The sequence below is a fragment of the Budorcas taxicolor genome, chromosome 4 (assembly GCF_023091745.1).
Source record: "Budorcas taxicolor isolate Tak-1 chromosome 4, Takin1.1, whole genome shotgun sequence".
Lineage (NCBI taxonomy): Eukaryota > Metazoa > Chordata > Mammalia > Artiodactyla > Bovidae > Budorcas > Budorcas taxicolor.
The window spans coordinates 67,811,560-67,838,269 of record NC_068913.1 but is presented as its reverse complement, the minus strand read 5'-3'; the positions used below and the strand labels follow the sequence as shown (position 1 = coordinate 67,838,269).

The window sequence follows — 26,710 nt, the reverse complement described above, 5'->3', positions numbered from 1 at the left end:
ATCCCCATTATTCCTAGATCCATTGCATAGTTGGGATTTGAACCTAGAACTGTCTATAACATCTGTTTTTAAAATTTGCTACATTATATTACCCAGATTGTTTGACTTCTGTTATTGCCGTTAAAGCCTACTTTATAATTGAATACATTAATATAATTTGAAAGTATACAATCATAAATTAAGTTTGAAAATAAGCTTTTTTGTTTTTTTTTTTTTAGGACTGATGGTTTTCTCTTTGCATTGATTTCAAAGCAAAAATGAACTTGAAACTTTAGTTCAAAGTGTATTATATTCTATTTTTACATATTCAGCAGGTTTTTTTTCTGTTTTTTTTTTCCCCCTTTTTAATGTGGACAACTCATTTATATGATCTGAAGAGAAACCAGGTATTAATGTGGACAACTCATTTAAGTAAACATTTATTTAGAGTTAGCCAATCAGTGATTTGTGATAGGGAGAGAGTAAAGGAAAGTCATCTTAATTTGATATGAAGATTGGGAAGTAATTTGGTAATTTAGAAATTTCTTAGATGACTTGTAAAACTTCTTATAGCTTATTAGGTATCTGGTTTTATAGAATACTTAATCCTGAGCTTTTTCTTAGGCAAGTTAGAAACAAAAATGCCCAAGAAAACTGAATCTATAAGTATTTAGTTAGTGTTGTTTTTGTCTGTTTCACTTTTTAGAGTATATAGTTTGGGTTCTGTTTTATTTTGCCTGTGTTTTCTTGGACAAGGATCCAAATGTCAGTTTCCAGAAAATCCCAAGAGTATACATTTTTCTAAGTCATCAGAAGAGGTGCAGATTCTGTCTCTTGAAGAATCGTCTTAATTTTAAAGTAAGTTTCTAACAATGCAAATGAAAAGCGCCTAGGTGTTTAGTCATTTCTCAATTATATCTAAAGAAACCATTGACATTTCAATGGTATCTAGGCAGAGGAAGCCAGCAATTGCTCCTTGAACCAGAAAAATGAATTTCTAAAAAGGATAAAAGTTGACCCTGACCATGAATTTTGAGTTTTAGACAGTTTAGTGAAGGTTACTCCCATGGTTTTATTGATATATTAATTTTACACTGAAAATGACTGTTTCCCTTTGTTAAATATAATTTCTAATTCCCTTTATGGTATTTGAGTACAGTAACAGCTCATGGATCTATAATCTAGAATGTTAATGTTAAAGTCTTCAAAGTCCATTAGATATAACTTTATATCTGAAAGTACTTATTAATAAACCCTGTGAGCCCCAGTTTTTCATTCTTTGAGTAATTGCTTCTTACTAATGTTGTGAATTTTTTTAATTCTTGATTTTTCTAGGGATTATTTCACATTTCAGCTGCTTTTGTTTTCTACTGCTATCATTGAGGGTTCAAGAACAAAAAATAAGTCTTCAGGTAAAATGCCTGATCCATAATAGTGCTTGGCATTGTAATTTGCTGAAAAGATCATATACCTTTGGATGCTTGATCTGAAAATAAAGTTGTGATGATTATAACTTTTTCGCATGGAGTTTTGTTGGCTGGCTCTAACAAATTTGGTCTTATTTGTTGTTTTTTCTCCCCCTCCCTGAAAGGATTTTGGCTGTGTGCTTTTTTTCATGTTGTCTTGATCTGCAGTAACTATATGGATATGTGCTTGTACTTGCTACATATTTTAATTTTGCATATTTGGCTGCTTGAATTTTAAGTAATTTCTTTGGGCAATGCAAATTAAGAGCTTGAGGCTATAAGTAAAATAACAATTAACAGAAAATTTTAGTTTATAAATGTACGTTCCTTACCCACTATATTGAAATACATAGGTTTCATATTTTGCACTGGCCACATTTAAAGTGCTATTTTCAGGCCATATGTGGCTAGTAGCTACTGTTTTGGACAACATAGATAAAAGACTATTTTTGTCATCATAGAAAGTTATATTGGACAGAGCTGTTTTTCTATTCTGTAAAGAAAGTAAATAGTAAAGTGTTAGCTCATTTCTGATAACAGTTTTTATGGCAGTTTATTAATTCCAGAAGATAAAGCAGATGATCAGTCTTGAGCGTGCTTCCTCTAATCTAAATAGGTAGCCACACTAATCTTTAGTACTTCTAACCTAAAGTTGTCTAACATAGTTTGCTTCTGTATTTATACTCTAAAAGTGAAATTATTTCTTGTACCAAAACTGATGAAGTTGTTAAAAAAAAAGTGAAAGTGAAGTCGCTCAGTCGTGTCCGACTCTTTGTGATCCCATGGACTGTAGCCTATCAGGCTCCTCTGTCCATGGGATTTTCCAGGCAAGAGTGCTGGAGTGGATTGCTATTTCCATCGAACCCGGGTCTCCCGCATTGCAGGCAGACGCTTTACTGTCTGAGCCACCAGGGAAGCCCAACATAGTTTGCTTCTGTATCTATACTCTTAAAGTGAAATTGTTTCCTGTACCAAAACTGAAGTTGTAAAAAGGCCAAATAGCCTAAATTTGAATCCTGACCCCAGGACTTACTAGTTTAGTAAATTCTGGTAAATTAATTTATTTGAGCCTCATCTGTAAAATGGAGGTAATTTTAGTTACCTAATAGGATTAATAAAAGACTTATGTCTAAAAGCATGTAATAAAGTAGACATTTATAGTACTTTCAAATATAGAATGAAGCCAAGACAGTTAAAAAATTAATTAGGCAATATTGTTTGTATGGAGTTGTCCCCAGCCTTGAGTTATAAAAGGTCGTTAGAAATGACTAGGTCTAGAGTATTTGGTAGAAGTTTCTTTTGGCCGTGGGATTATTTACAACATTTTATAAAATTGAAACAACTGGGATACCAGAATGGGGAGAAAAAGAAAAATAACCAACTTTGTTTTTGGAGAAGTCCATCAAGTTTTTTCTGATAATATTTTATATAGTGTTTTTATAACTTAAAATTTTTATGTAAGATTCTTTAAGGCTTCATCTCTATAATATTTTGGATACCCAAAAGGAAACTCAGGGTTGACCAACATTTTGGAGGTTATGTACCTAATAGTGAGAATGGAAATTCATATTATTTGCAACTTTAAGTCTTAACGTTCTTTCTACTTCAACATGGTGTTTCCTTGATAGCAGTTGTTTTTCTGAAGCAGCTGTACATTTCAGAATCTCCAGGGATGGGGCCCAGATATATATAATCCTTTTTTTTTTCTTTCTGTGTTGAGATGGAATACAAACCCAAGTAATTTTGGTGCCCACTTCTTGATAAAATCATTGCTGTCTTCCCGGTTTAATTCTTCTTTTCCAGTATCGGTATCTTTGTTTCTGTATCAGTATCTCTAAATTAATGCACAGACCATGTGAATAAATCAAAGAATTTGACTGATAAGCAGTACACTGACTCGAGATGTTAGGTTGGACATTGACAACCCTTTTGGAAAAGCAACATAAATTTAGTTTCATGTTCACAATCTTGAGTATCTCTCCCCTGATCAGTGCTGTGCAGAGGGGGATTACACAAGCAAACCATGGTAGTTAAGTCTGTGTTCCCTTCTCTGCTTTTCTCATTTTAATTTTGGTTGGTTAGTCTGCCCTTAAGATACTCTAGTCCTAAAACATTGATTCCTTATTTTTTGAGATGGTTTTTTCATGAATGTTTTCAGTTGACTGGTTAAAGACTTTTAATAATCTTTTCCCAGCTTTCTTAAATGCACTTCAGTCTCCTGGATTTAATAGTATTTCTAGGCTCTAATTAACTCTGCATGTGTCTCATTGCTGAGCCAAAAAATTCTCTTTTAATGAAAATAGAATGTCATAATGGGGTAGGAGAGGGGAATACTGTAGAAAAACTCCAGATGTTGCATAATGAATTTTCAAAAATAAAAAATGCCTTCAAATATATAAAGACAGAAATAAGTCTATTGGAAATAAGTCTTTCAAATTTGAAAATTAAGTATTTGTTACTTGAGGCAATAACTGTGAGGTTTTGCAGTGAGAGTGAACTCGGAGTGACTTATCAAAATGCAGTTGAGCAGTGGCTGTAGTATGTTAACAGCTTTTAATTTTCTGAGCAGGTATCATTTCATTAGACGCCATTTACATTGGATATTGGGCTGCTTCTGCATTGAAATTAATGTATTTGGAGTGTTTTTGTATGTACAGGTATACCTTAACATAGAGAATATAGTTGTGTGTATTTTTTATTACTTGGGCTTAGAGACTTTTGATTAAAATGACTGATGTTAATATGTCATTCTAAATTGAAGTAAAAAGATTTTTTTAACTTAGTAACTGCAAAGCATATCATCATATTCTTAAAATATATATTATTCTGTTGATTATATGAATATTGGATTTGTCTTTGTTGTACTGTAAATAAATTTTCTTGTAAGCAGGATAGCCAAGGCCTTTTAAGATGCTAAAATCTTCCCAACTCAAAGATTTTTAACATCTGTTGCAATTAATGAGAGTTGGTAGTCATAGGTCTGCATAAAAGTATTGTAAGACATTTGTATTTGTGTGAACAATGAATTTGGAAGCTTGCAGCTAGTGGATTTCTACTTACTTTTATTTGGTGCTGAGAATATGTTACAGAGATTTAGATGGAAAAAATGTGGCAATACATTTTATTTTTTAAAAGCTGGTCTAATTTATGTTAATTGAGTTTTTGGTTCATTTATACTTAAATCTAGATGTGTTGTTAATGTATTCTAGAAGGTAGAAAGTTTTACACACTAGTCCATCAAATCTAAGACATACTTTTAAAAAATAAATTGTAAAGTTCTGAAAAAGGTGTATCTTAAAATTGATTTATATCACAGTTCAGTGGGAGCATTTTTTACTCAGTGAAATATAAAACCCATGGTGCATTTTTATATAATGTCTTATGCTTGATAAAAAGCAATAGTTAATTTTTTGAAGTTAGTTGTGAGATGTAGATTCATTTTACAACATGGTTATCCCTGTGATGGAAAAAAAAATCTAAGTGGTGAGAATATACATTCATTTGGAATTATACAATTGTACAATGATCTTCTAGTGTTTCCTTCAGATCTTTTTCTCTTTGTTTTCATTGCTATCATCCTCATATCAAATGGCAAAACTAAAACACTTAGTAACAAGTTTGATGTCCTTTTACTCAAGGGAAAACAGTCCGTAGACTGAGGTCTACAATGCCTAGCAAGCACCTCCTTAGGGAATTTAGGGTAAGAGTGACTATTATGGGGTCTTAAAAGAGGCACTGCAGAAACAGGACATGATTGGCTAGAAAGATGGGACTTTCCTTATAAAACTAGAAGGTCCTATTTTCTAGGACAAGATAGGCTAGCTAAAGCTGAATTGGACAATTGTGGTTGATGTTGGGTTTCTTGAGAGTGAGGTAATTTCTGTAGTGCAGGCTGACTTAACATATAGGTTTGTGATGTCGTCTGAGCCACTGGGATGGCTTTTATGAGTTCCAATATAGCAGTTAACATTAGCTGGGTGCTTTCCATTAAACTGGTTCCCTGTTTGTGGAAAGCTATTCAGAACAGTAAAGGAAAAACAGAGATCAAGAGGAGGAGCAAAGAATTGGGGTTGCACTTGAGGACAGGGCAGTGGTTAGGACTTTAGGGCTCAAGAGAGAAACTTGAGAAGACTCTTGTTCAGTCGCCACGTGTGGCCGACTCTTAGAAACCCCATGAACTGTAGCATACCAGGTTGCTCTGTCCTCTGCTATCTCCCCGAGTTTGCTCACATTCATGTCCATTGAGTCAATGATGCCATCCAGCCATCTCATCCTCTGCCACCCCTTTCTCCTTTTGCCTTCAGTCTTTCCCAGCATCAGGGGCTTTTCCAGTGAGTCAGCTCTTCATGTCAGGTGGCTGAAGTATTGGAGCTTCAGTGTCAGTCCTTTCAGTGAATATTTAGGACTGATCTCCTTTAGGATGGACTGGTTTGATCTCCTTGCAGTCCAAGGGACTCTCAAGAGTCTTCTCCAGCACCACAGTTCAGAAGCATCAATTCTTCAGTGCTTAGCCTTCTTTATGGTCCAACTGTCACATCTGTCCATGACTACTGGAAAAGCCATAGCTTTGATTATATGGACCTTAGTTGGCAAAATGATGTCTCTACTCTTTTATACGCTGTCTAGTTTTGTCATACCTTTGGGCTTCCCTGATGGCTCAGATGGTAAAGAATCTGCCTGCAATGCAGGAGGCCCGGCTTCGATCCCTGAGTTGGGAAGATCTCCTGGAGAAGGAAATGTCAACCCACTCCAGTATTCTTGCCTGGAGAATCCCATGGACAGAGAAGCCTGGTGGGCTATACAGTCCATGGGGTTGCAAAAGAGTCAGACAGGACTGAGCAACTAACACTTCGTTTCACTTTTCTTCCAAAGAGCAAACATCTTTTATTTTCATGGCTGCAGTCACCATCCGCAGTGATTTTAGAGCCCAAGAAAATAAAATCTGTCACTGCTTCCATTTTTTCCCCTTTTATTTGCCGTGAAGTGATGGGAACAGATGCCATGGTTTTAGTTCTCTTAATGTTGAGTTTTAAGCCCGCTTTTTCACTCCTCTCTTTCACCCTCAAAAGGCTCTTTATTTCCTCTTCACTTTCTGCCATTAGAGTGATATCATCTGCATATCTGAGGTTGTTGATATTTCTCCCACAGTCTTGATCCCAGCCTGGCATCTTGCATGATCTACTCTGCATATGTTAAAATAGGCAGAGTGACAGCATACAGCCTTGACATAGTCCTTTTCCAATTTTGAACCACTGAGTTGTTCCGTAACAGCTCTGACTATTGTTTCTTGACCTACACACAGATTTCTCCAGAGACAGGTAAGGTGGACTGGTATTCCCGTCTTTTTAAGAATTTTGTGCAGTTTTTGTGATCCACACAGTCAAAAGCGTTAGCATAGTCAATGAAGCAGAAGTAAATGTTTTTCTGAAACTCCTGAATATCTGGAAGTTCTCGGTTCACATACTGCTGAAGCCTAGCTTGAAGGATTTTGAGCATTACCTTGCTTGCGTATGAAATGAGCTAAATTGCATGGTAGTTTGAACATTCTTTGGCCTTGGAATGTAAACTGACACTTTTCCAGCCCTGTAGCCACTGCTGAGTGTTCCAAATTTGCTGACATATTGAATGCAGCACTTTTACAGCATCATCTTTTAGGATTTTAAATAGCTCAACTGGAATTCTGTCACCTCCACTAAATTTGTTTGTAGTAGTGCTTCCTAAAGGCTCCCTTGATGTCACACTCCAGTATGTCCAGCTCTAGGTGAGTGGCCACACCATCGTAGTTATTCAGGTCATTAAGACCTTTTTTGTATGGTTCTTCTCTGTATTCTTGCCACCTCTTCTTAATCTCTTAGGTCCCTCCATCTGTTAGGTCCTTGCCATTTCTGTCCATTGCATGAAATGTTCCCTTGTTATCGCCAGTTTTCTTGAAGAGGTCGCTAGTCTTTCCCATCCTATTATTTTCTTCTGTTTCTTCGCATAGTTCATGTAAGAAGGCCTTCTTATCTCTCCTTGCTGTTGTCTGAAACTCTGCATTCAGTTGGGTTTATCTTTCCCTTTCTCCCTTACTTTTCACTTTTCTTCTTTCCTCAGTTGTTTAAGTCTCCTCAGACAACCATTCTGCCTTCTTGCAGTTTCTTTTTCTTTGGGTTGGTTTTGGTCACCCCCTTCGTTACAGTGTTAAAAACCTCTGTCCGTAATTCTTCAGTCACTACCAGATCTAATCCCTTGAATCTGTTTTGTCACTTCCACTGTATAATCATAAGGGATTTGATGTTTGTCATATTTGAATGGCAGTGGTTTTCCTACTTTCTTCAATTTAAGTCTGAATTTTGCAATAAGAAGCTCATGATCTGAGCCACGGTCAGCTCCATCTTGTTTTAATTGACTGTAAAGTGCTTTTCCGTCTTCGACGGCAAAGAATGTAGCCTGATTTCAGAATTGACAATTCAGTGATGTCCATGTGTAGAATTATCTCCTCTGTTGTTGGAAAAGGGTGTTTGTTATGACCAGCGTGTTCTCCTGACAGAACTGTTAGCCTTTGCCTTGTTTGTTTTGTCCTCCAAGGCAAAACATGCCTGTTGTTCTGGATATCTCTTGACTTAATACATTGCGTCCCAATCCCTGATGGTGAAAAGGACATCTTTTTTTGGTGTTAGTTCCAGAAGGTGTTGTAGGTCTTTACAGGGGGGTGTTAATTAGCATTTTTCCATTTACCTGGTTCCACTTGCCGAAAACTCTTTCTGGTTAAATCTTTGATGTGATGTATTAGCTCGTGAGCTACCCAATAGTTAGCTAAAATTGCCTCAGTCATATTCCCTAAATTCTGAGAGCATAGACCTTCTTACCAAGGCCTTTCCTTTTGCTGTGGAAGTTGCCCTGTTGCCCTCTCTGGCCTAATGGGTAAATCATCTGCTGGTACCTTCCTTTCTACAGACTGAACAGAGCTGTATTTCCTCTTAATGTGCTGTCTCAAAATGAATCACTAAAGGGGAAACTATTTATAGAATGGATTTTTGTAAAAGGAACTATTAGGAAACTTACCTACATTGGTCTGTGCAGCTTTTCCCTTTTAGCTTGTTTGAGTTTTATTTCCAAAGCAGTAATTTATCTATTTGTGATATAAATTTATATTGCATGTTCCTGCTTCTGCTTTCTGTTCTCTAAACTTAAGTTTCTCCATATTCTAAAGTAATGTCATGTTTTAGTTATTCCTTGTTTAAAAAGAGTCACAAAGCATATACTAATATACTTTTAGGCAGGATCCTTTTAAAACTTAAAATTTAATGTTAAAATATGTTAAATTTTCAGTATAAAACATAAATTGAGAAAACCTTGTTGGGTTTTTTTTGTTTCGTTTTGCTTTGCTTTTTCTTTTTTTCGAAAGGAAATTTTGCTTTATAAAGGGTTTCACCGTAGTAGTATTTGTGTTTAAAATACCCTGCAGGGTCTTTTGCAAGTGAATCTGATTGGTGTCTGGGATAAACTTCGTGTAGTTGCAGAAAAGGATTAAGAATTGTTGAGCCCAGTGTCTGAAATCCTCGTTTCTAAAAGTCCCTTTCAGAATCTACACAGAAGCTTTGATCTCCCTCGTTTTGTATGTTCTTGAATTAAGCATATATTTTTTTAAGTCCTGTATTCAAGATGATTTCTTTAACTTATGCAATCTTGTTACTTTAGAATTTTGAAAATTATAATAGTATTTTAATGTCTTTTCTGCCATGTTACACTCTCTATACTTTTTTGACCTAGCTTGGTGGTGGTTTAGTCTCTCGGTTGTGTCTAACTCTTTGTGATGCCATAGACTGTAGCCCATCAGGCTCCTCTCCTTTGTCCGTGGGATTTCCCAGGCAAGAATACTGGAGTGGGTTGCCATTTCCTTCTCCAGGGGATCTTCCTGACTCAGGGATCATACCCAGATCTCCTGAATTGCAGGCAGTCTCCTACATTGCAGTCAGATTCCTTATTGACTGAACCACCAGGGAAGGACCTTTGCTGCTAAGTCACTTCAGTCGTGTCTGACTCTGTGCGACCCCATAGATGGCAGCCCACCAGGCTCCCCCGTCGCTGGGATTCTCCAGGCAAGAACACTAGAGTGGGTTGCCATTTCCTTCTCCAATGCATGAAATTGAAAAGTGAAAGTGAAGTCACTCAGTCGTGTCTGACTCTCAGTGACCCCATGGACTGCAGCCTACAAGGCTCCTCCATGGGATTTTCCAGGCAAGAGTACTGGAGTGGGTTGCCATTGCCTTCTCTGGAAGGATCTTTGGGCACGAGATTAATATTGGTTAGTAGGATGAATTCTAAATTACAAATAACTGACTTACTGATAAAACTTTTTAGCAAAGTTGTTTGCGAGTTGGAAGATTGTGTATACTGTGTTTGTATTAACTGTAATGCCTCAGTGAAATCTAAATGAAGTTGAGAGACACTGTAAGTAAAGGTAAACATTGTTTAGTGAGTTACAAATAGTATTTCAAATATAGGTGCTGAATTTTATGTGCTTCTGACAAAAATATGCCAGACACCACTCTGTATAAGTTAGCATTCACATAATTCTTTTAGTTCTATTGTCCTAAATGCATTTTCTTTTTTCTCAGAGGACGTACTGAGTAAAGATGCTGGGGAATGTGCAATATGCCTTGAAGAACTGCAGCAGGGAGATACTATAGCACGACTGCCTTGTCTGTGCATATATCATAAAGGGTGAGTTTACTTTTATGTTAGCCAAATTGATATTAGACTAAAAGACTTGCCTCAAAGTTTCAAATTTTGTAGTTAGGGATGAAAGGTTTCTTCTTGATTGAAACTCCCTTCTCCCATTTCTTTAAAAAAAATTAAAAAGGCTTTTTTTCCCTTGTTGGTAATAAAAATCTGTTTGCATCTCATAGTCTGCCATTTGTTAAGCATTTACTATGACCCAGGTATTGTCCGTAGCTTCTTGAATAGGTTATCTTATGTAAGCATTACAACAGTCTCATTGTACCGTTGAGGAAATAAGCTGGGGGGCATGGTCACATGGCTAGTAATAAATGAAAGATCTGAGATTCTAGCCATGTCTGTTTGACTCCAAAGCCCATCTGGTTTCTGATAAAGTGTTTTGGTTTTAGGGCAACAAGGAAAAATTTGATTTAAGATGATTTAAAGTAAACTACAAAAAGAACAGAAAACTATAACTTTAAAGCAATAGTGGAAATAACTTGGAATTTTATTTAAAAGCAGGGTGTGGACGTTGGAGAAAATAGTAAATAGTACCAAAACAAAGAGGCAAAAATAGATCCAATATCAGGAATTATAATAAATCCAAATGGTCAAACTAACCAGGTGAAAACAAATCAAAAGGTTGGAATATGCTGTCGATGAGCAGCACACTTAAACATATGGGTACAGAACAATATGGACATAAAGGGATAGAAGACTATATCCAGGCAAATGTTAAATAAATAAAACTGACAAAGCTAAATTAATATTGGAGAAAATTAACTTCACTGAAAAAAGTACTACTAGTATTATATGATGATCCATGAATGAAGTTGCTCAGTCATGTCCCGACTCTTTGCGACCCCATGGACTGTAGCCCACCAGGCTCCTCCATCCACGGGATTTTCTATGCAAGAATACTAGAGTGGGTTGCCATTTCCTTCTCCAGGGGATCTTTCCGACCTGGGGATCTAACCTGGGTCTCCCGCATTGTGGGCAGACGCTTTACTGTCTGAGCCACCAGGGAATCTCTCCATTATCATTATCAATCCCTCCAAATCATTATATGATGATAATAGTATATAAAAACTCCATTCTTTCCTGCACCAAAGAACACAGTCTCAAAGTAAAATATTTGTAGAATGGTTAGAAAAAATTGAGAAATCATCATGGTAATTGAAATTTTGAATATACTTCTCATTGAGTCAAACAGGCATACACATAACTAGTTAAGACCTAGAAAAATTGAACAGTACGGTGAACAGATTTGATCTCATGAGTATTAATGGATGTATCTACACTCAGCAATTTAGAGAATACATTTTCTTACCAGGAACATACAAAATATTGTAGAAATTGGTCATGTACTAGGCCACAAGGCAGATCTTAGTAAACCACAAAAAGCTGGTACCATACAGAAAGCTATTTTGTTCTCTGAGCGCAGTTAGATAGATGTCAATGACAAAAGATAAATGATCTTCACAAATACTCTTAAGTAACTTATATATCAAAGAAGAAATCATAATGGAACTTAGAAAATATTCTGAATAATAATGAAAACCTTTTAAGCATTTTTCTACAGTGATCCTTTCAAGATTTGTGTTACTGTGGAAAGAAAGACTGGAAATCAATAGTCCAAGATTTTACCTGAATTAGAAAATTGATAGCAGGATAAACACAAAGGAAACAAAGATCAGAGAAGAAAAAATTGAATGAAAAAATTACACACTAGAATAAAGACTAACAAAGTCAAAAGTTGATTCTTTGAAAAGAATAATAAAATAGGTTAGCCACTGGCAAGATTGTGTCTAGAAGGAAAAAATAAACAGTGTTAGAATGAAAAGGAACACATAACTTTAGATATAACAGGAATTAAAATAGTTGGAAAATTCTGTGAAAAATTTTATACTTTTCACCTAAAAATTTTAAAACAGGTAATTTCCTTAGAAATATAATATTGTCCAAAATGACTCAAAAAGAAATAGGAAATCCAAATAAAGTAGTAACTATCCTAAGTAGTTATTAAGACTAACCCCCGAAAGTAACAACTATTTTTTAAAAAGCCGAAACAAAACACTAAAGACAGGCCTACCATGACAGTTTGACGACAAGTTCACCACGTAGCCGAACATGGGGTGGGCTTCCACGATGGCTCAGTGGCAAAGAGTCTGACTATGATGCAGGAGACGCCAGGTCTGTCCCTAGGCTGGGAAGGTCCCCTGCAGAGGGAAATGGCAACCCACTCTAGTATTTCTTGCCTGGGAAACCCCATGGACAGAGGAGTCTGGCGAGCTACAGGTCATAGGGTCACGAAGAGTGGAACATGACTTAGCAACTAAACAGCTACAACAAAACACTGTGTTAATAATCATAAATTCCTCCAAAAAGTAGATAAAGATGGAAGGTTCTCCCACTTATTTTATGAGTATAGTATATACTTGATACCCATGTCAGACAAGAACAGTGTAAGAAAGAAAACTAAAAGACACTCTCATTTATGAACATAAATGCAAACTCTGAAAACATAGTAGCAAACCAAGTTCATCAGTATATATGTAAAATGAAGCCTCTTGACCAAATTGGATTTATGTTATTAATAGTAATGTAAAAACACTATATGATTAGAAAATTTGTGTATATAATTTACCTCATTAGCAAAGGAAGAAGACTGTATTAACTTAATAAACTCTATTTACTATTAATTTAAAATCAAAAGCAAAAAATAACAGATAATATGTTAAAATTAATAAGAATTTAGCTAGGTTGTCTGATAGGAGCTCAACATATGAAATCAGTTGCATTCATATCCCAGTTAAAAAAAAAATATATATATATATATATATAACTTTTTAAGGATAATAACATTAATAGCAACAGAAACTGCAACAGGAATAAGATTTATTAAGAATAAATCTTACAAAAAGATATTCAAGATTTTAAAACATTCCTCGAAGATACTATAGAAAGTCTAAAATAAATACGTGGCATACAATTTTGTGGATGGGAAAACTCAATATCATAAAGATGTCACTGCACCCAAATCTATGTAGTTAATACTATTTCAATCAAATCTCAACTAGTTTTTTCAGATAGCTTGACAAGTTGTTTCTTACATATATATGGACAAAAGAGCAAAGGGTCAGGAATAGTCAAGATAATCATAAAGAAGTAAGTGATGCTGGGTGGTGGTGATGGAGTACTTATCCTATACAGATTCACTGTAAGACTCTTAATTGAGGTGGTATGGAGAGAATATAGGCAAGTAAGTGGAAAAGAATAGAGTCCATAAACACTCATGCATATAAAATGGAGATTCAGCATCGCATGGAGGTAAAGAAAATGGCCAGTACTCCAATACTTGGCCACCTGATGTGAAGAACTGACTCACTGGAAAAGACCCTGATGCTGGGAAAGATTGAAGGCAGGAGGAGAAGGGGGCGACAGGATGAGATGGTTGGATGGCATCACTGACTTGATGGACATGAATTTGAGCAAGCTTCAGGAATTGGTGATGGACAGGGAAGCCTGGCGTGCCGCAGTCCATGGGGTCGCAAAGAGTCGGACAGGACTGAGCGACTGAACTGAACTGCAAGAACATGGACTGTTAAGAGTCAAGATTCCTAAAATTTGAGTCCCAGCCCGTCTGCTAATTCATTGTGTCATCTTGGTCAAGTTACTTCCTGTGCCTTAATCTGTAAAACGAAGCACTAGTATTAACTTCGTAGAGTAGTTCTGAGGTTTTAAATGAGTTATTTTTAGAAAGTGCTGGCAAATAATAGATGCTATATAAGTGTTTAACATGAATAAATGGAAAAATTGGTTTACCAAGGTGGTATTACAGTATAGTAAAGATAATAAGGAATAAACTATTCATTGAATGGCACTGGAATCAGTTATTGACATGAAAAACTAATTGAATCTCTATTTTACTTTTGAAATAAGAATTAATTCTAGATTAACTGCCTATAAACTAAAGTATTGGAAAGAATATAGAGAGATGTTCTTAACCTCATGGCAAGGAATTATTTTGGGGGCTAAGATAACCTCTCCACAAAAAGTTAAAAAAAAAAGTTGAAGTATTTGACTACGTTAAAATTCAGAACTGTTTTTTGAATCATGAAAAGGAGTACGTCAAGGCTGTATATTGTCACCCTGCTTATTTAACTTATATGCAGAGTACATCATGAGAAATGCTGGACTGGAAGAAGCACAAGCTGGAATCAAGATTGCTGGGAGAAATATCAATAACCTCAGATATGCAGATGACACCACCCTTATGGCAGAAAGTGAAGAGGAACTAAAAAACCTTGATGAAGTGAAAGTGGAGAATGAAAAAGTTGGCTTAAAGCTCAACATTCAGAAAACGAAGATCATGGCATCTGGTCCCATCACTTCATGGGAAATAGATGGGGAAACAGTGGAAACAGTGTCAGACTTTATTTTTTTAGGCTCCAAAATCACTGAAGATGGTGACTGCCACCATGAAATTAAAAGACGCTTACTCCTTGGAAGAAAAGTTATGACCAACCTAGATAGCATGTTCAAAAGCAGAGACATTACTTTGCCAACAAAGGTCCGTCTAGTCAAGGCTATGATTTTTCCAGTGGTCATGTATGGATGTGAGAGTTGGACTGTGAAGAAAGCTGAGTGCCAAAGAATTGATGCTTTTGAACTGTGGTGTTGGAGAAGACTCTTGAGAGTCCCTTGGACTGCAAGGAGATCCAACCAGTCCATTCTGAAGATCAGCCCTGGGATTTCTTTGGAGGGAATGATGCTGAAGCTGAAACTCCAGTACTTTGGCCCCCTTATGCGAAGAGTTGACTCACTGGAAAAGACTCTGATGCTGGGAGGGATTGGGGGCAGGAGGAGAAGAGGACGGCAGAGGATGAGATGGCTGGATGGCATCACTGACTCGATGGACTAGAATCTGAGTGAACTCCGGGAGTTGGTGATGGACAGGGAGGCCTGGCGTGCTGCGATTCATGGGGTTGCAAAGAGTTGGACACGACTGAGCGACTGAACTGAACTGACCTATAAAAAATTTAAAAACTAGATGTCAGAGTGCTTTCAGTACATATAACAAAGGTTCAATATGTAAAACATGGAAGCAGTCCTATATGTTATTTTGGAATACATACACACACACAGTTTTAGAGTACAGGAGAGTGATTTCCTGCTGGATCTTGGGAGGGGAATATAATATTTTAAATAACATGGGTTCATAGCAGTTTATCTAAGAAGGGGGGATTTTAAATGCCTTCTTTGTCAAGATGAACTAAAATCACATGGTTATAAAATAGGAATTACCCATTTTAGATCACAGAACTGTACATTCAGATGTACTGAGAATTGTTAACGCATCTGGCGTATTTTGTTCAGTTCTCAGTATTTTGTTGTTAAGAGGCATTCTGGTAGACCAGAAGTGAGTCAAACAGCAAGTTGAAAACACTGTCGTAAGTCAAATGGGCATGTTTATTTAGACAGCAAAAGTCTTAATGGCAACAGAAATTGTTTTAAAATATTTGTAAGAATATTGTGTGGATGGGATCTTTTACCTTCTTTCCTTTTAAATTTATCTATTGGTTTTACCTATCAAACCAACCTGTGAGGATGGATAACTATTAATTTTGCCCTTCAGCATATTAGTCAAGCCATCTGGCTTTGTGAAATATATTAATTTGCACTGTTAACTGTGAGAATGTTTGACACTTGAAAAGCAATCTGCTTGGGTAATTTCCTAGCTGTTGGGCAAGTTACTTAAGTTCATAAGGCCTTGAGTTTATCGTTACAACTTTCTGCATAGAACTTTCTGTTCTATGTCTGTTTTATCTAGTAGAGTAGCCACTAGCCATGTGGTTGTTGAGCGCTTGAAATGTGGCTAGTGTGACTAAGCAAGTGGATTTTTCTTTAATTTTAATGAATTTAAATAGCCATATGTGGCTCGTGGCTTACTGCATTGAACAATGCAGATCTATAATGATAATTATATATGCACCCTGATATTTAACTTCCTGTCAACTTGTAAGATAGTTTATAAATGGATGATGGTATATTTATTTGTATCTGTACATGTATTGTCAGAAGAAAGGGATAGAATTAGGTTTTCAATACTCCCATATAAATATAGTCTTTTAAAATGTGATATATAGTATTGTCAAGAAGTTTAAAAGCTTGATTTGTGGTTGACATTTGCATAAATTTGAACAACTATTTTGGAGACAGATATCTGTCCAGATTTGGCCTTTAACTTTGAATATCGGTCAAGTGGTAGTTCTTCAGGTTCTCTTTTGGGAATGGTGGTTCTGTTTAAACCTTAAAGTACTTTATAGCATAATTTTGCAAAGATTTATTTCCTTCTTAGAATAATCAGAATGTAATAAAAATATTCTTTTATTTATATATGCCAAATATCATTAAAATACCACATTCTTTTTCTATAGAGATATTAATATCAATAAGTAAGCATTTTTAACTATTATATAGATAATTAAACATGTTTCAATTTTTCTGTTTTTTACTTTTCTAGCTGCATAGATGAATGGTTTGAAGTAAATAGATCTTGCCCTGAGCACCCTTCAGACTAAGCATCAGCTTCCTGTCTTATAGGTAATTTTCCCTTTTTTTAAAAAAATTGCTTTTTAAACTGTTACCTGAGTCATCCATTCTCAACCACCGTTTTTATTCATTGATTTAGTCACTGAGTTGTGTATGTGTTCCAGACATTGTATGAGGCTGCTGTATAGAAAACTCACATGAAAACTTACAAAGAAACAATTTTCTTGATTTCCTGAAGAGAATCATGTATTAAGTAAACTCTACAATTTTGGTACTTTAAGGCACTTTAACTTATTTTAGTTTAATGCTTTCAAAAACACCATGAACTACTGTCCTGACCCCATTTTACCAATGAGAAACCCAAGGGTCAGAGTAATTAAGTTCCATGACATTAAGAAGTGTGTTGTCCCAACAGTCCAAGGTTATATAGTTAGCAACAGAATCAAATTCCACACTCTTCTTCTAACTTCCCAGGTATGTTTTTTAGGTAATGCAATATATTATAGTTCTTCGGTCATAATAATTAGTTAACATTTATATTGCATTATTATATTAAAAATCAGAGACATTACTTTGCCAACAAAGGTCCGTCTACTCAAGGCTATGGTTTTTCCGGTAGTCATGTATGGATGTGAGAGTTGGACTGTGAAGAAGGCTGAGCGCCGAAGAATTGATGCTTTTGAACTGTGGTGTTGGAGAAGACTCTTGAGAGTCCCTTGGACTGCAAGGAGATCCAACCAGTCCATTCTGAAGGAGATCAGTCCTGGGTGTTCATTGGAGGGACTGATGTTGAAGCTGAAACTCCAATACTTTGGCCACCTGATGCAGAGAGCTGACTCATTAGAAAAGACCCTGATGCTGGGAAAGATTGAGGGTAGGAGGAGAAGGGGACGACAGAGGATGATATGGTTGGATGGCATCACCGACACAATGGACATGGGTGTGGGTGGACTCTGGGAGTTGGTGATGGACAGGGAGGCCTGGTGTGCTGCAGTTCATGGGGTCGCAAAGAGTCGGACATAACTGAACATCTGAACTGATTATGTACCAGGCATTGATCTAAGCATTTTACATCTGTTAATAACTCATCTAATTGTTACAACAATTCTTTGAGCTCAGTACTCTTTAACTACTCCCATAATGCAGATGAGGAAACTAAGTTTTAGAGAGCGTAAGAAACTTGACTTGTCAAGGTCACAGGGCTAGTTCCTTAGTAGAGCTGGGAATTGAACCCAAATTGTGTTGTCTGCTGTTTTGCTGTTATTAGTGAGAACATTTTCCTCAGAAAGCGGTTTTTATAGTCATTCATTCAATTTTATCTTTCACTTGTGTATCCTATCTACACAGTAGACAGAAGAAAAGAATTTTTAAACCAGATACAGAATTTGTTTTGCACTGTTGACATAGCTTATTCATGATTCTGCATTTTCTGAAAATGTATAGTGAATTGAATGAAAATCTCAAAACCTCACTTGTGTATTCTTTTTGAGTTCCATGAAGTGAATTGAATGACATCATTTAGCTTTGAAATAAGTTAATTGCTAACTTCATTTGTATGAAAAGCTTTTTATTTGTATCACTTCAGAATGGTATAAAGTATTGTGTTTTACATGAAGGCAGAATATTTTAGCCCATCTTGAAATTGTTTTGGAAGGAGTTACTGCCTCTGTGTTCAGAGGCTCAAGGTAGTCACAGAGCCATCTTTTCTGAATGTCTGTGATCGCAGGCAGGAAACTAGAGCAGATAGTATCCTAAGTTCCAGTCCTGTGCTGTCCCCCCAACTTCCTTTTATTTCAGTAGCTCCTGGTCTTAAATATAAAGTGTTGTGATAATAAACACATTTGAGGAATTCTGTTGTTCTTAATGAGGATCATTTAATAGTGACAGATTAGAATATTAACAAAGGAGATTTGAGGTAACTTAATAACAGCTATTGCAGCTGGAATAAGAGCTGCACCTTTGAGACCTCTGTATTAATTAATAACAGTAGGGTTACACATGTGAAATATGAAGTCCTGGCTGAACTATCAGCTTTTGAACCTTTTCACTATGAGATGATTCAGATCATACGTTGACACATTTGAGTATGAGTCGGAATGAGGTTACTGTGTAAGATGAGGTGATGGGAGTGATATTTTGAGGATGCATGCGTGTATACTTTTATCTCACTTTGTTAAAGGGATTTTGAAGAGGAAGATGCTTTGGAATGTCTTCAGTGTCACCTTACATCTGGGTCACTAAAGTAAAGCTATGGCTAAAATTATAGAAGCTTTTTAAGAGAAGTACTAACATCAGTGCTAATAGAATGAAATATAGTATTTTATGGACCAAAAACAATATGTCTAAGTCTTTCACCCATAAGTAAAATTTGTCTTTTTAGTCAATAAACTTTTTTGTGTGTAAGTGGAGTTTTATGATATAAAATCTGTTATTACCTGGTCTAATCAGCTAAATCTTTGTTTTATTATCACAGTGAGCCTATGGGGTGTATGGGAACATGGCATCTCATTTTATGGGCAACATTGTGTGTGTTGGTTTTAAACAGCATTTCAGTTTCCTTACCCTGTGTATCAGTGTTATCTTCTATCTTCTTCTTTAGTTTTTTTTTTTTTCCAGTATGGAACCTGGGTTTGGATGTGAATCGATGGAATCTGTCTCTATGGGTCTTTTCAAATGATGAGTCATTTCTAAGAATGTATATACATGGGATTTCTCAACTCATATTTTGTCTTTGTTCTGACTGCCTTTGTCAAATGATGAATCCTCCTGTCTCTTTAGCTGTCCTGGATTAAAAGTGTATGAGTTTGAAGAGGATTTGGTGTTAAAACTTTTTTTTTTTAAGGCAACATGTACTGATACTCTTCAGCATATGAATTTAGTAGTCAGCCTAAAATAGAGATACATGAATATCTAAGGTCTTGATTAGTTAGGAAATAATTTACTACTCTTAATTTGAGATTTTGGGCAACTTGGAAAGGGATTAATGAATTGTGTATATGTGTATGTGTTCGTACTTTTTGTACTGTATTGTACTCTTTATTGTGGAGGGGGAAGGACTGTTTTTGGTGGGTTTTTTTGGTAACAGTTTTAAGCTTTAATTTGTCCTTTGGTGTCCTTGATTTTTTTCTTTGCAGGACACAGATTTTATCAGCTTTTTAAAATGCTAAGTGTATGAAAATTTACAGTCTAAAGCAATGTTCATGGGGAAATAGGTGTTTAATTTTGATTTGTGTTACTATCATGGACCGTTGCTTAAGCTTAATGTATCTGCTTTTACACAGGTTTCCTTGACTTCAAGATGCTTGAAAAACCAAGAGGATACGAAGATCTGTCTCTGGAAAAACAAAAACAAAATGCAGGCACACTCAGCCAGATGTCTAAGTTCTGTGAGACTCAATAATACAGAGATGGACAATCATACAGGAAAAAAATCCTGCTGGAGAGAGGACAGTTGCCACAGAACTCAGTGTACCAGACATGCATTTCAAGGACACACAGGGATTTTGAAAATGCTGCACATCCCTTAGTAGTCATCTACATAGGTAATACTGGTGAACATTTTGTATGCAGACGCCAAAGTTAACTGATTTACAAGTTGATTTTCTTTTTATTAAGTTCTCTCGGGCTGCACAACTACTTGTGTTTGATTTGTTTTGGTTTTTAGTTTGGGGACCCTTTATTTTCCCAACATGATGTTCCTGCATTCATCAGTTCTTAAATTGAAGACCACGTAATTTACTTCTTAAAAATTGAAGTCTTAAATGTGAAACCAAGAAATGTAATCAAGCAGTAAAACATTCTCTGAATGTAGACCATGATCTCAAGTTCTTCGATTTTTTTTCTCCCCCAAGAGTAGAAAATAGGTTTCTACATAGGAAAGCTACAGTATGTTACTATTTTAAATTAAAGGTTTAACATTATCAGGATGCAGTCCAAAGAATAAAAAATCAAGTTACATATTCTAATTAATTAAATCTAGGATTATCTACTGAATTGCAATTTATTAAATATGTTATTTCCTTTTTAAATAAAACTGCTCAACAGGTAATCAGCAATGAATCATCTTGCAGCTATGCAACTTAAAAAAAAATAATTACCAATTTGAAGTGCTGCCAGCTATAATAACTTTGTTTTAACGGGTATTTTTATTTGTTGTTTTCATGTAATGTGCTTTGCATCTCCAGGCAGTTTTCCTACATTTAGGTAAAATGTTTAACAGGTTGAATACTTTAATAACTTATGAAAAGGGTAAAATAAAATTTCCTTGAGTGGAACTTGGAATAATTTGAGGGACATTTTTATATACTTTTAAAAATCAATTTAATTGGGATGCCAGATTTATAGCAATTTGCATCTTTAATTTTCTGGAGTTTAGCATTTGATAAATGATTTTTTAAAGCAGACATGAAGATTTTGTTAATTTATAATTTATTAATGTGTTATTACTATAATTAAAATGTTAGTTTTAAATTCAGTCTTGTATAGAAAGAAATGTATTAAGCAAAATTATGTGAATAAATATTCCCACAAAATACATCTGAATGGTTAAAAAGTACTGGAAGAGAGCTATCAGGGCTGCAACAATGAATGTCTTTTTTTTTTTTTTTTTAGTATCAAAAATACCAATTCATAAATTTCATGTTTTCAACATAGGGAAAATGTTATCAGAGGACGATTTAAGCAGTGCACTTTACTCGGAATAATTAAGAGGTACACAGCACTGTTTCCTTCTTTTAAGCTTTCTTTAATGTATTTAAGTATTTGCTTTTCTCTTTTACTGCTGCTCTTATCCTTCTCGATTTTCTTCCCTCGTTCTGTTGCTTCTGTTTCATATATTTTTTTAAGGGCACGTACAGGAGCAACTGCTGCTACCCAGAAAAATTTGTGTGTTATAAACAATTTTTAAAAAGAGTTTCTAATTGTTATTTGTGTGATTCTAGAGCAGATAACATTTTCCCTAAAGTTATGCTGTGAAATGCCTTCTGTTACGGTGCAGTTGATTAAGGAATCCTAAACCTCCATTGTGACAAGCTGACAGCACAGTTTCATAGGTGCTTTTTTAACCAGTTGTGTAAAATATTCTTTCCTCAAGGAAAATATTCTCTTCTTAAATTTTTTGTTATCGTGAAACCTTCATATGAATGCATTTTAGTTCACATTTTCAGTTTTGTAAGTTCTCCCTCTTGCTCTCATGTGCGTGCTCTCTTTATCTGTCACTCACTCACACACACCCACACACACACAGAGCAAGAAAAACCTCTTAGAATGCGAATAATTTTTTTTTCTACTGGTATGTTGTTACGGTAAGAATTACTTTGTATTCCATTCTTAAAGGAAAAGATTTACTATAGCTGTGGTAGTTAGCTGTTGATGTTTTCTTGGAAGTTGATTTTCTGATATAATTTACTCACTGACTTTTAAAGTTTATTGGTCTGAATTCCCTTTTCCTGCTTTATCCAGTACCATACTCTCACAGTCTTATTCACTTAGCCTTTGTTTGTCATAAGGTTCTGTGCTGCAGCTCCTACAATAGAAGCTCCTGTGGTTGAAAAGAAAGTTCATTGTTTGCCAGTGTCGAGTGCTACTTGATTATTTGTTTAGAACAGTATTTACTTATTAATAAATTTGTTCATAGTGATCCCTTTTTGTTAAAATTTACAAGAGGTAGCATTTTTTTTTTAACTTTAAATTCAGTCTCCATCAGTGACGTCTTAAAAAGAAGAATTTAGAAATTGAAAAAATTTTAAAGCCCAAATGCTCCAGTTTTTATTTAAAGTCAAAATTGTCAATCTGGAAAATATTATAAGTAATATTGTGCATAATGTCACTTATAATATTTATAAATTTATATAAAGATACCAAATAAAATCACATTAGATGTTTAAATGTGTAGCTGAAATTGCTGACAGCTGAATATTATGGAGACAAAGATTGAAACCCTAGTTCTCAAGTTGGTTCTAGTTTTCTAGAAACTTTGTAAATACTTGTTTTTAAGTAAGATCACAGTTAGGTATATAGAAAGCAGTATATTCTGAAATTTCACTTTAGTGCCACTGTTTTCTTTTTAATGGGTTTATTGCCAGTTTTGACTCATGCTGATCTGATTTTTTTTCCCCCAGAATGTATAAAAGAGTGTAAGGATGTATATGAGTACAATTATTCTGTCTTCTTTTGGCTCTTTCCCAGAGAAATAAACTAAGAATAATCTTAATCTGTATTTCAGATCTGGTCCTAAATCAGATATAGAGTGCATTTTAAGAGTAATGTTTGTGATTGAAATATAGATAATGGTTTCTCTAACTCATTTTTTTTGTAGTAGCCAAAGCAACTAAAAAGTCATGTTGTTAACTGTTGGATACTGTGTAGGTTTTGATTGATTCTTAGTGCAAGTTTTCTATTTCTTTTGAATATTATACAGTTATTTCAGTTTTTACCTACTAAACAGTTTACTGGAATGTAGCCCCAAAATGCCTGAGGGAGCATATTTTCAGTATGTATCTTGAGTTAATGAAAATACCAGATTTTTTTCAAAGTTTAGTTTGCTTTCTAAATTTGGATTTAGTGGAGTTTAAAAGCAGTTGTTTAACATTATAGCAAGACACAAGGATATTCCTTTAGTTGAAAAAGGACTGTAATTTAATGTAAATATTACCTAATTTAATTTACTAACAGAATTGAAAAAGGGAAATTACATTTGAACAAAACATGAAACATTTTTAAAATTCAAGAATAATTGACTTAACCATCTGATTGATATCCATGTTATTATACATTGATATTAATAGTCATCTTACATTTCCACAGAGAAAGTTTCCAGATAAGTCAGATTATTAAGAATTTTATAAAACTGCATAGAGATACATATTGCTCTAAATACAGTACAACCTGTTAGTTGCAGGAAGCTTTTTAGTTCATTTGGGCTATTTTCTTGCATTCTGATTTATCTTGAGGTTAACTCAGAACATACTGACAATGGGTGGTTAAATGTGAAGTATCCCTTGTTCATGTACAGATATTTTCTAAGTTAAAAAAAAATCTAGCATGCCAGTATTTTGTCTTCAGCCCATTCTCTATTTCCGAAGTATGTAACTTCTGATCTTTTTCTTTGCTGTATTATGAGAAATATTATGGTAGTTACATCATCTGTGTTATTGTCCCCTTTTCTTCTCTACCCAGATTTTTTCATTCTGAAACTCAATTGTTACTTGATTTATATGTATATAGGAAATTGCTACTTAGTATAGTAGTGATCCTTATTCAGGAACAGCTGGTAAAAATTTTTATGTAATAATAGATAATACTCGGCTTCCCTGTTGGCTTAGCTGGTAAAGAATCTGCCTGCAATGTGGGAGACCTGGGTTCTGTCCCTGGGTTGGGAAGATCCCCTGGAGAAGAGAATGGCTACCCACTCCAGTATTCTGACCTGGAGAATTGCATGGACTGTATAGTCCATGGGGTTGCAAAGAGTCAGACATGACTGAGCAACTTTCACTAGACAATACTACAAATAAACCATATTCTGTGAATGCTGTGCTTAAGCTAGGGATATTCTTTTCAAATCACAGAATTCCTGTATTGAATCAGAAATACCTTGTCTTTTAAGTTGTCTGATTCTCTATGGAAAGTAAGAGACATCAAAGAAAATCAGATTTGATAATGTTTAGTTTTAGTCAAAAATGCAACATTACTATACTTAGGGGAGACCAATAGCTAATAAGATAAATTGTTGGTTGCTTGTTGGTTGCATGGCATAAACTCACATTCCAGAAAGAAATGAAATTTTAAAAAGTGATATTATAGTATCTGTTAACCAGCTTTGTGGTTCTTAACTCTGCTTTGGACTGTGTGGCATCTTCCAGGATTGCAAGTCTTATAATCAGAAGTGACTAATTTCTTCTGTCACTAGATTCTCATGACTTCGTTTTTCATTTAGTATGCTGAGATTGGTAAGTACTAATGATTTCTGTTTATAAACTTAAAGAGTTCTCCGGGCAACCTGTTACCAGTGAATCTGGTGCCAGCATCTTGAAAAGATTTCATTGTTAGTCAAAAGCATTTTGAGTATCTGTGTGCATTTAATACAATTAGCAGATCCTATAGAGAGATACAAGAGATTTGGGGATTTGATGATGATACTGATCTCCATTACATTTTATTGCTTTGTAATGACTGTGTGAGTTTCCTCATTTGAAAATCATGATAATAATGAATATTTACCTCTACTGCTCTAGAGGTTCATGGTTTCCTCACCTCTTCTGAAATACTTTTTAATTTCCTCCATTAGAAAGGGTTTTCCTGGTATCAAAAACATCAATCACAAGAAATAGAGAAGATGTTTTGGGAACAACTTGTATGCTGTAAAGTGGAACAATTCATTATTAATATTTTAATAAATAAGACTTCCAAATGATCTTGCCAAATTATCCCACTATTGAGAAGTAGAAAATAAGAGAAGAATTCTTTCAGGGAACTTTGTCATATCCACCTTATGTCTAGAAGTTGACAGTACTTTACAATAAAACAGAATTATCTGAATTCTGAAAGGTTACCATGAATTAACTTATGTCACAATTTTCTTTATTTTTGTATACTCATTGCCACAAAAACTGAATAAAATATTAAAATTCTGCAATAGCTTAAGAAGCAACTGTTCGTAGTGGTAGTGGACAAAGGCCTTTCTTCACTACTGTAACCATAAGGAAAGAGACGTACTGTGAAATTTGTAATGTAAAACCTATTCTGTAAATTTGTAATTGAAATGTGATTGGAGAGCTATTATATTTTAGGGAGAGATGATGGTCTGCCAGTGCACAATCATAACTTAAAATTTAGATTGTATTTTAGTAACATTCCATTATGCTTTTAAAAGGAGAGTGATCTTTTGAAGCACAGTTTGATGATGGAAGAGGTATTGAATTTTTTAGCATAGTGGTTAACAACATGGATTTTGGAGCCACAGTGCCTAGTTTTGCCATCTTCTTAATGTTGGCAATACACTTTTCTGTGCCTCGCTTTTGCCTATAAAAACAGGTAATACTACTGCCTACCTCAAGGTTGTTGGAGGATTAAATGGAAAGTACATGTATGCACCAGACAGAGTAAGCACTTAATAATGTTAGTAGTTTTTATAAATAAAAATATTTTTGCCCATCTGTGAATAAATTTTGTTATTCTCTTCATTCATGAAGTGTAGGAGTAATTCATAGACCTTGATTTAAGAAACGTAAGTGTAATAGAGGACAGGGTGGATTCTGATCTTCCCTCTTGCTGAAATCTGAAGATTATTTCAGCAGTTACATATTAAGCACTACTTGGTTCTGTGGACTGTTAGGGAACTAAGAATATAGAAATGAAGAATAACTGATCTGCAGGAATTTAATCTTTAGTATGTGATGCAAATAAGTAAACAAACATATAATAAGGAGTAAAGGTTCTTGTGGAGGTAGGGAGAAGGGCCATTAAGCTCAGACTAGGAAAGAGAATGACCTTAAGTCTTTAAGAAGAAATAGATCATAGCTCTAGGGCATATGGATTAAAAGGAAGTGGGAAGCAGGAGGTTGGGAAGAGTATTCTCAGGCAGAAAACATAGCACATTGAATCATAACCCTCTTGGACAGTTGCTGTGTCTAGAGAGGTAAGCAGGTAACAAATGTCAAAGGGATGTATGTGCCAAACTAAGGCTGAAGGATTTTTAGCAGGAAAAACACAATCAGATTCACCCTTCAGATTAGAGAGGAATGAGACTAGTGGCAGACATGTTAGAATTTATATTAATTCAGGCAAGATGATGAGCAAAACTAAAGCAATGACAACAGAGCAAAAATGGAAGAGCTTAAAAGATGTAAAGAGTAGAATTAACTCATCTTGGTAGTCACTTAGATGTAAAGGATGACAGACAAGACCAAGACAACTCCCAGCTAGTACTTCTCCCACATGTTGAAGGGTGGAATCTTAAGGACAGAATAGCTTTCCCTTGGGAAAGCCAATTATGCTGAAGAATCTGCTGGAGA

General features: G+C 35.2%; 1 protein-coding gene across 1 annotated transcript in view; it reads left to right on the top strand.

Annotated features, from left to right (window-relative positions):
* Positions 1-20,615, top strand: part of ZNRF2 (zinc and ring finger 2) — an 89,272-nt gene extending 68,657 nt beyond the window's left edge. Inside the window, exons 3-5 of the mRNA XM_052639130.1 lie at positions 10,046-10,151; positions 16,672-16,751; positions 19,982-20,615. Of these exons, the coding sequence (XP_052495090.1) occupies positions 10,046-10,151; positions 16,672-16,729 (164 nt within the window). The 3' untranslated portion in view covers positions 16,730-16,751; positions 19,982-20,615. The remainder of the gene's footprint in view (positions 1-10,045; positions 10,152-16,671; positions 16,752-19,981) is intronic.
* Positions 20,616-26,710: the final 6,095 nt, after the last annotated feature.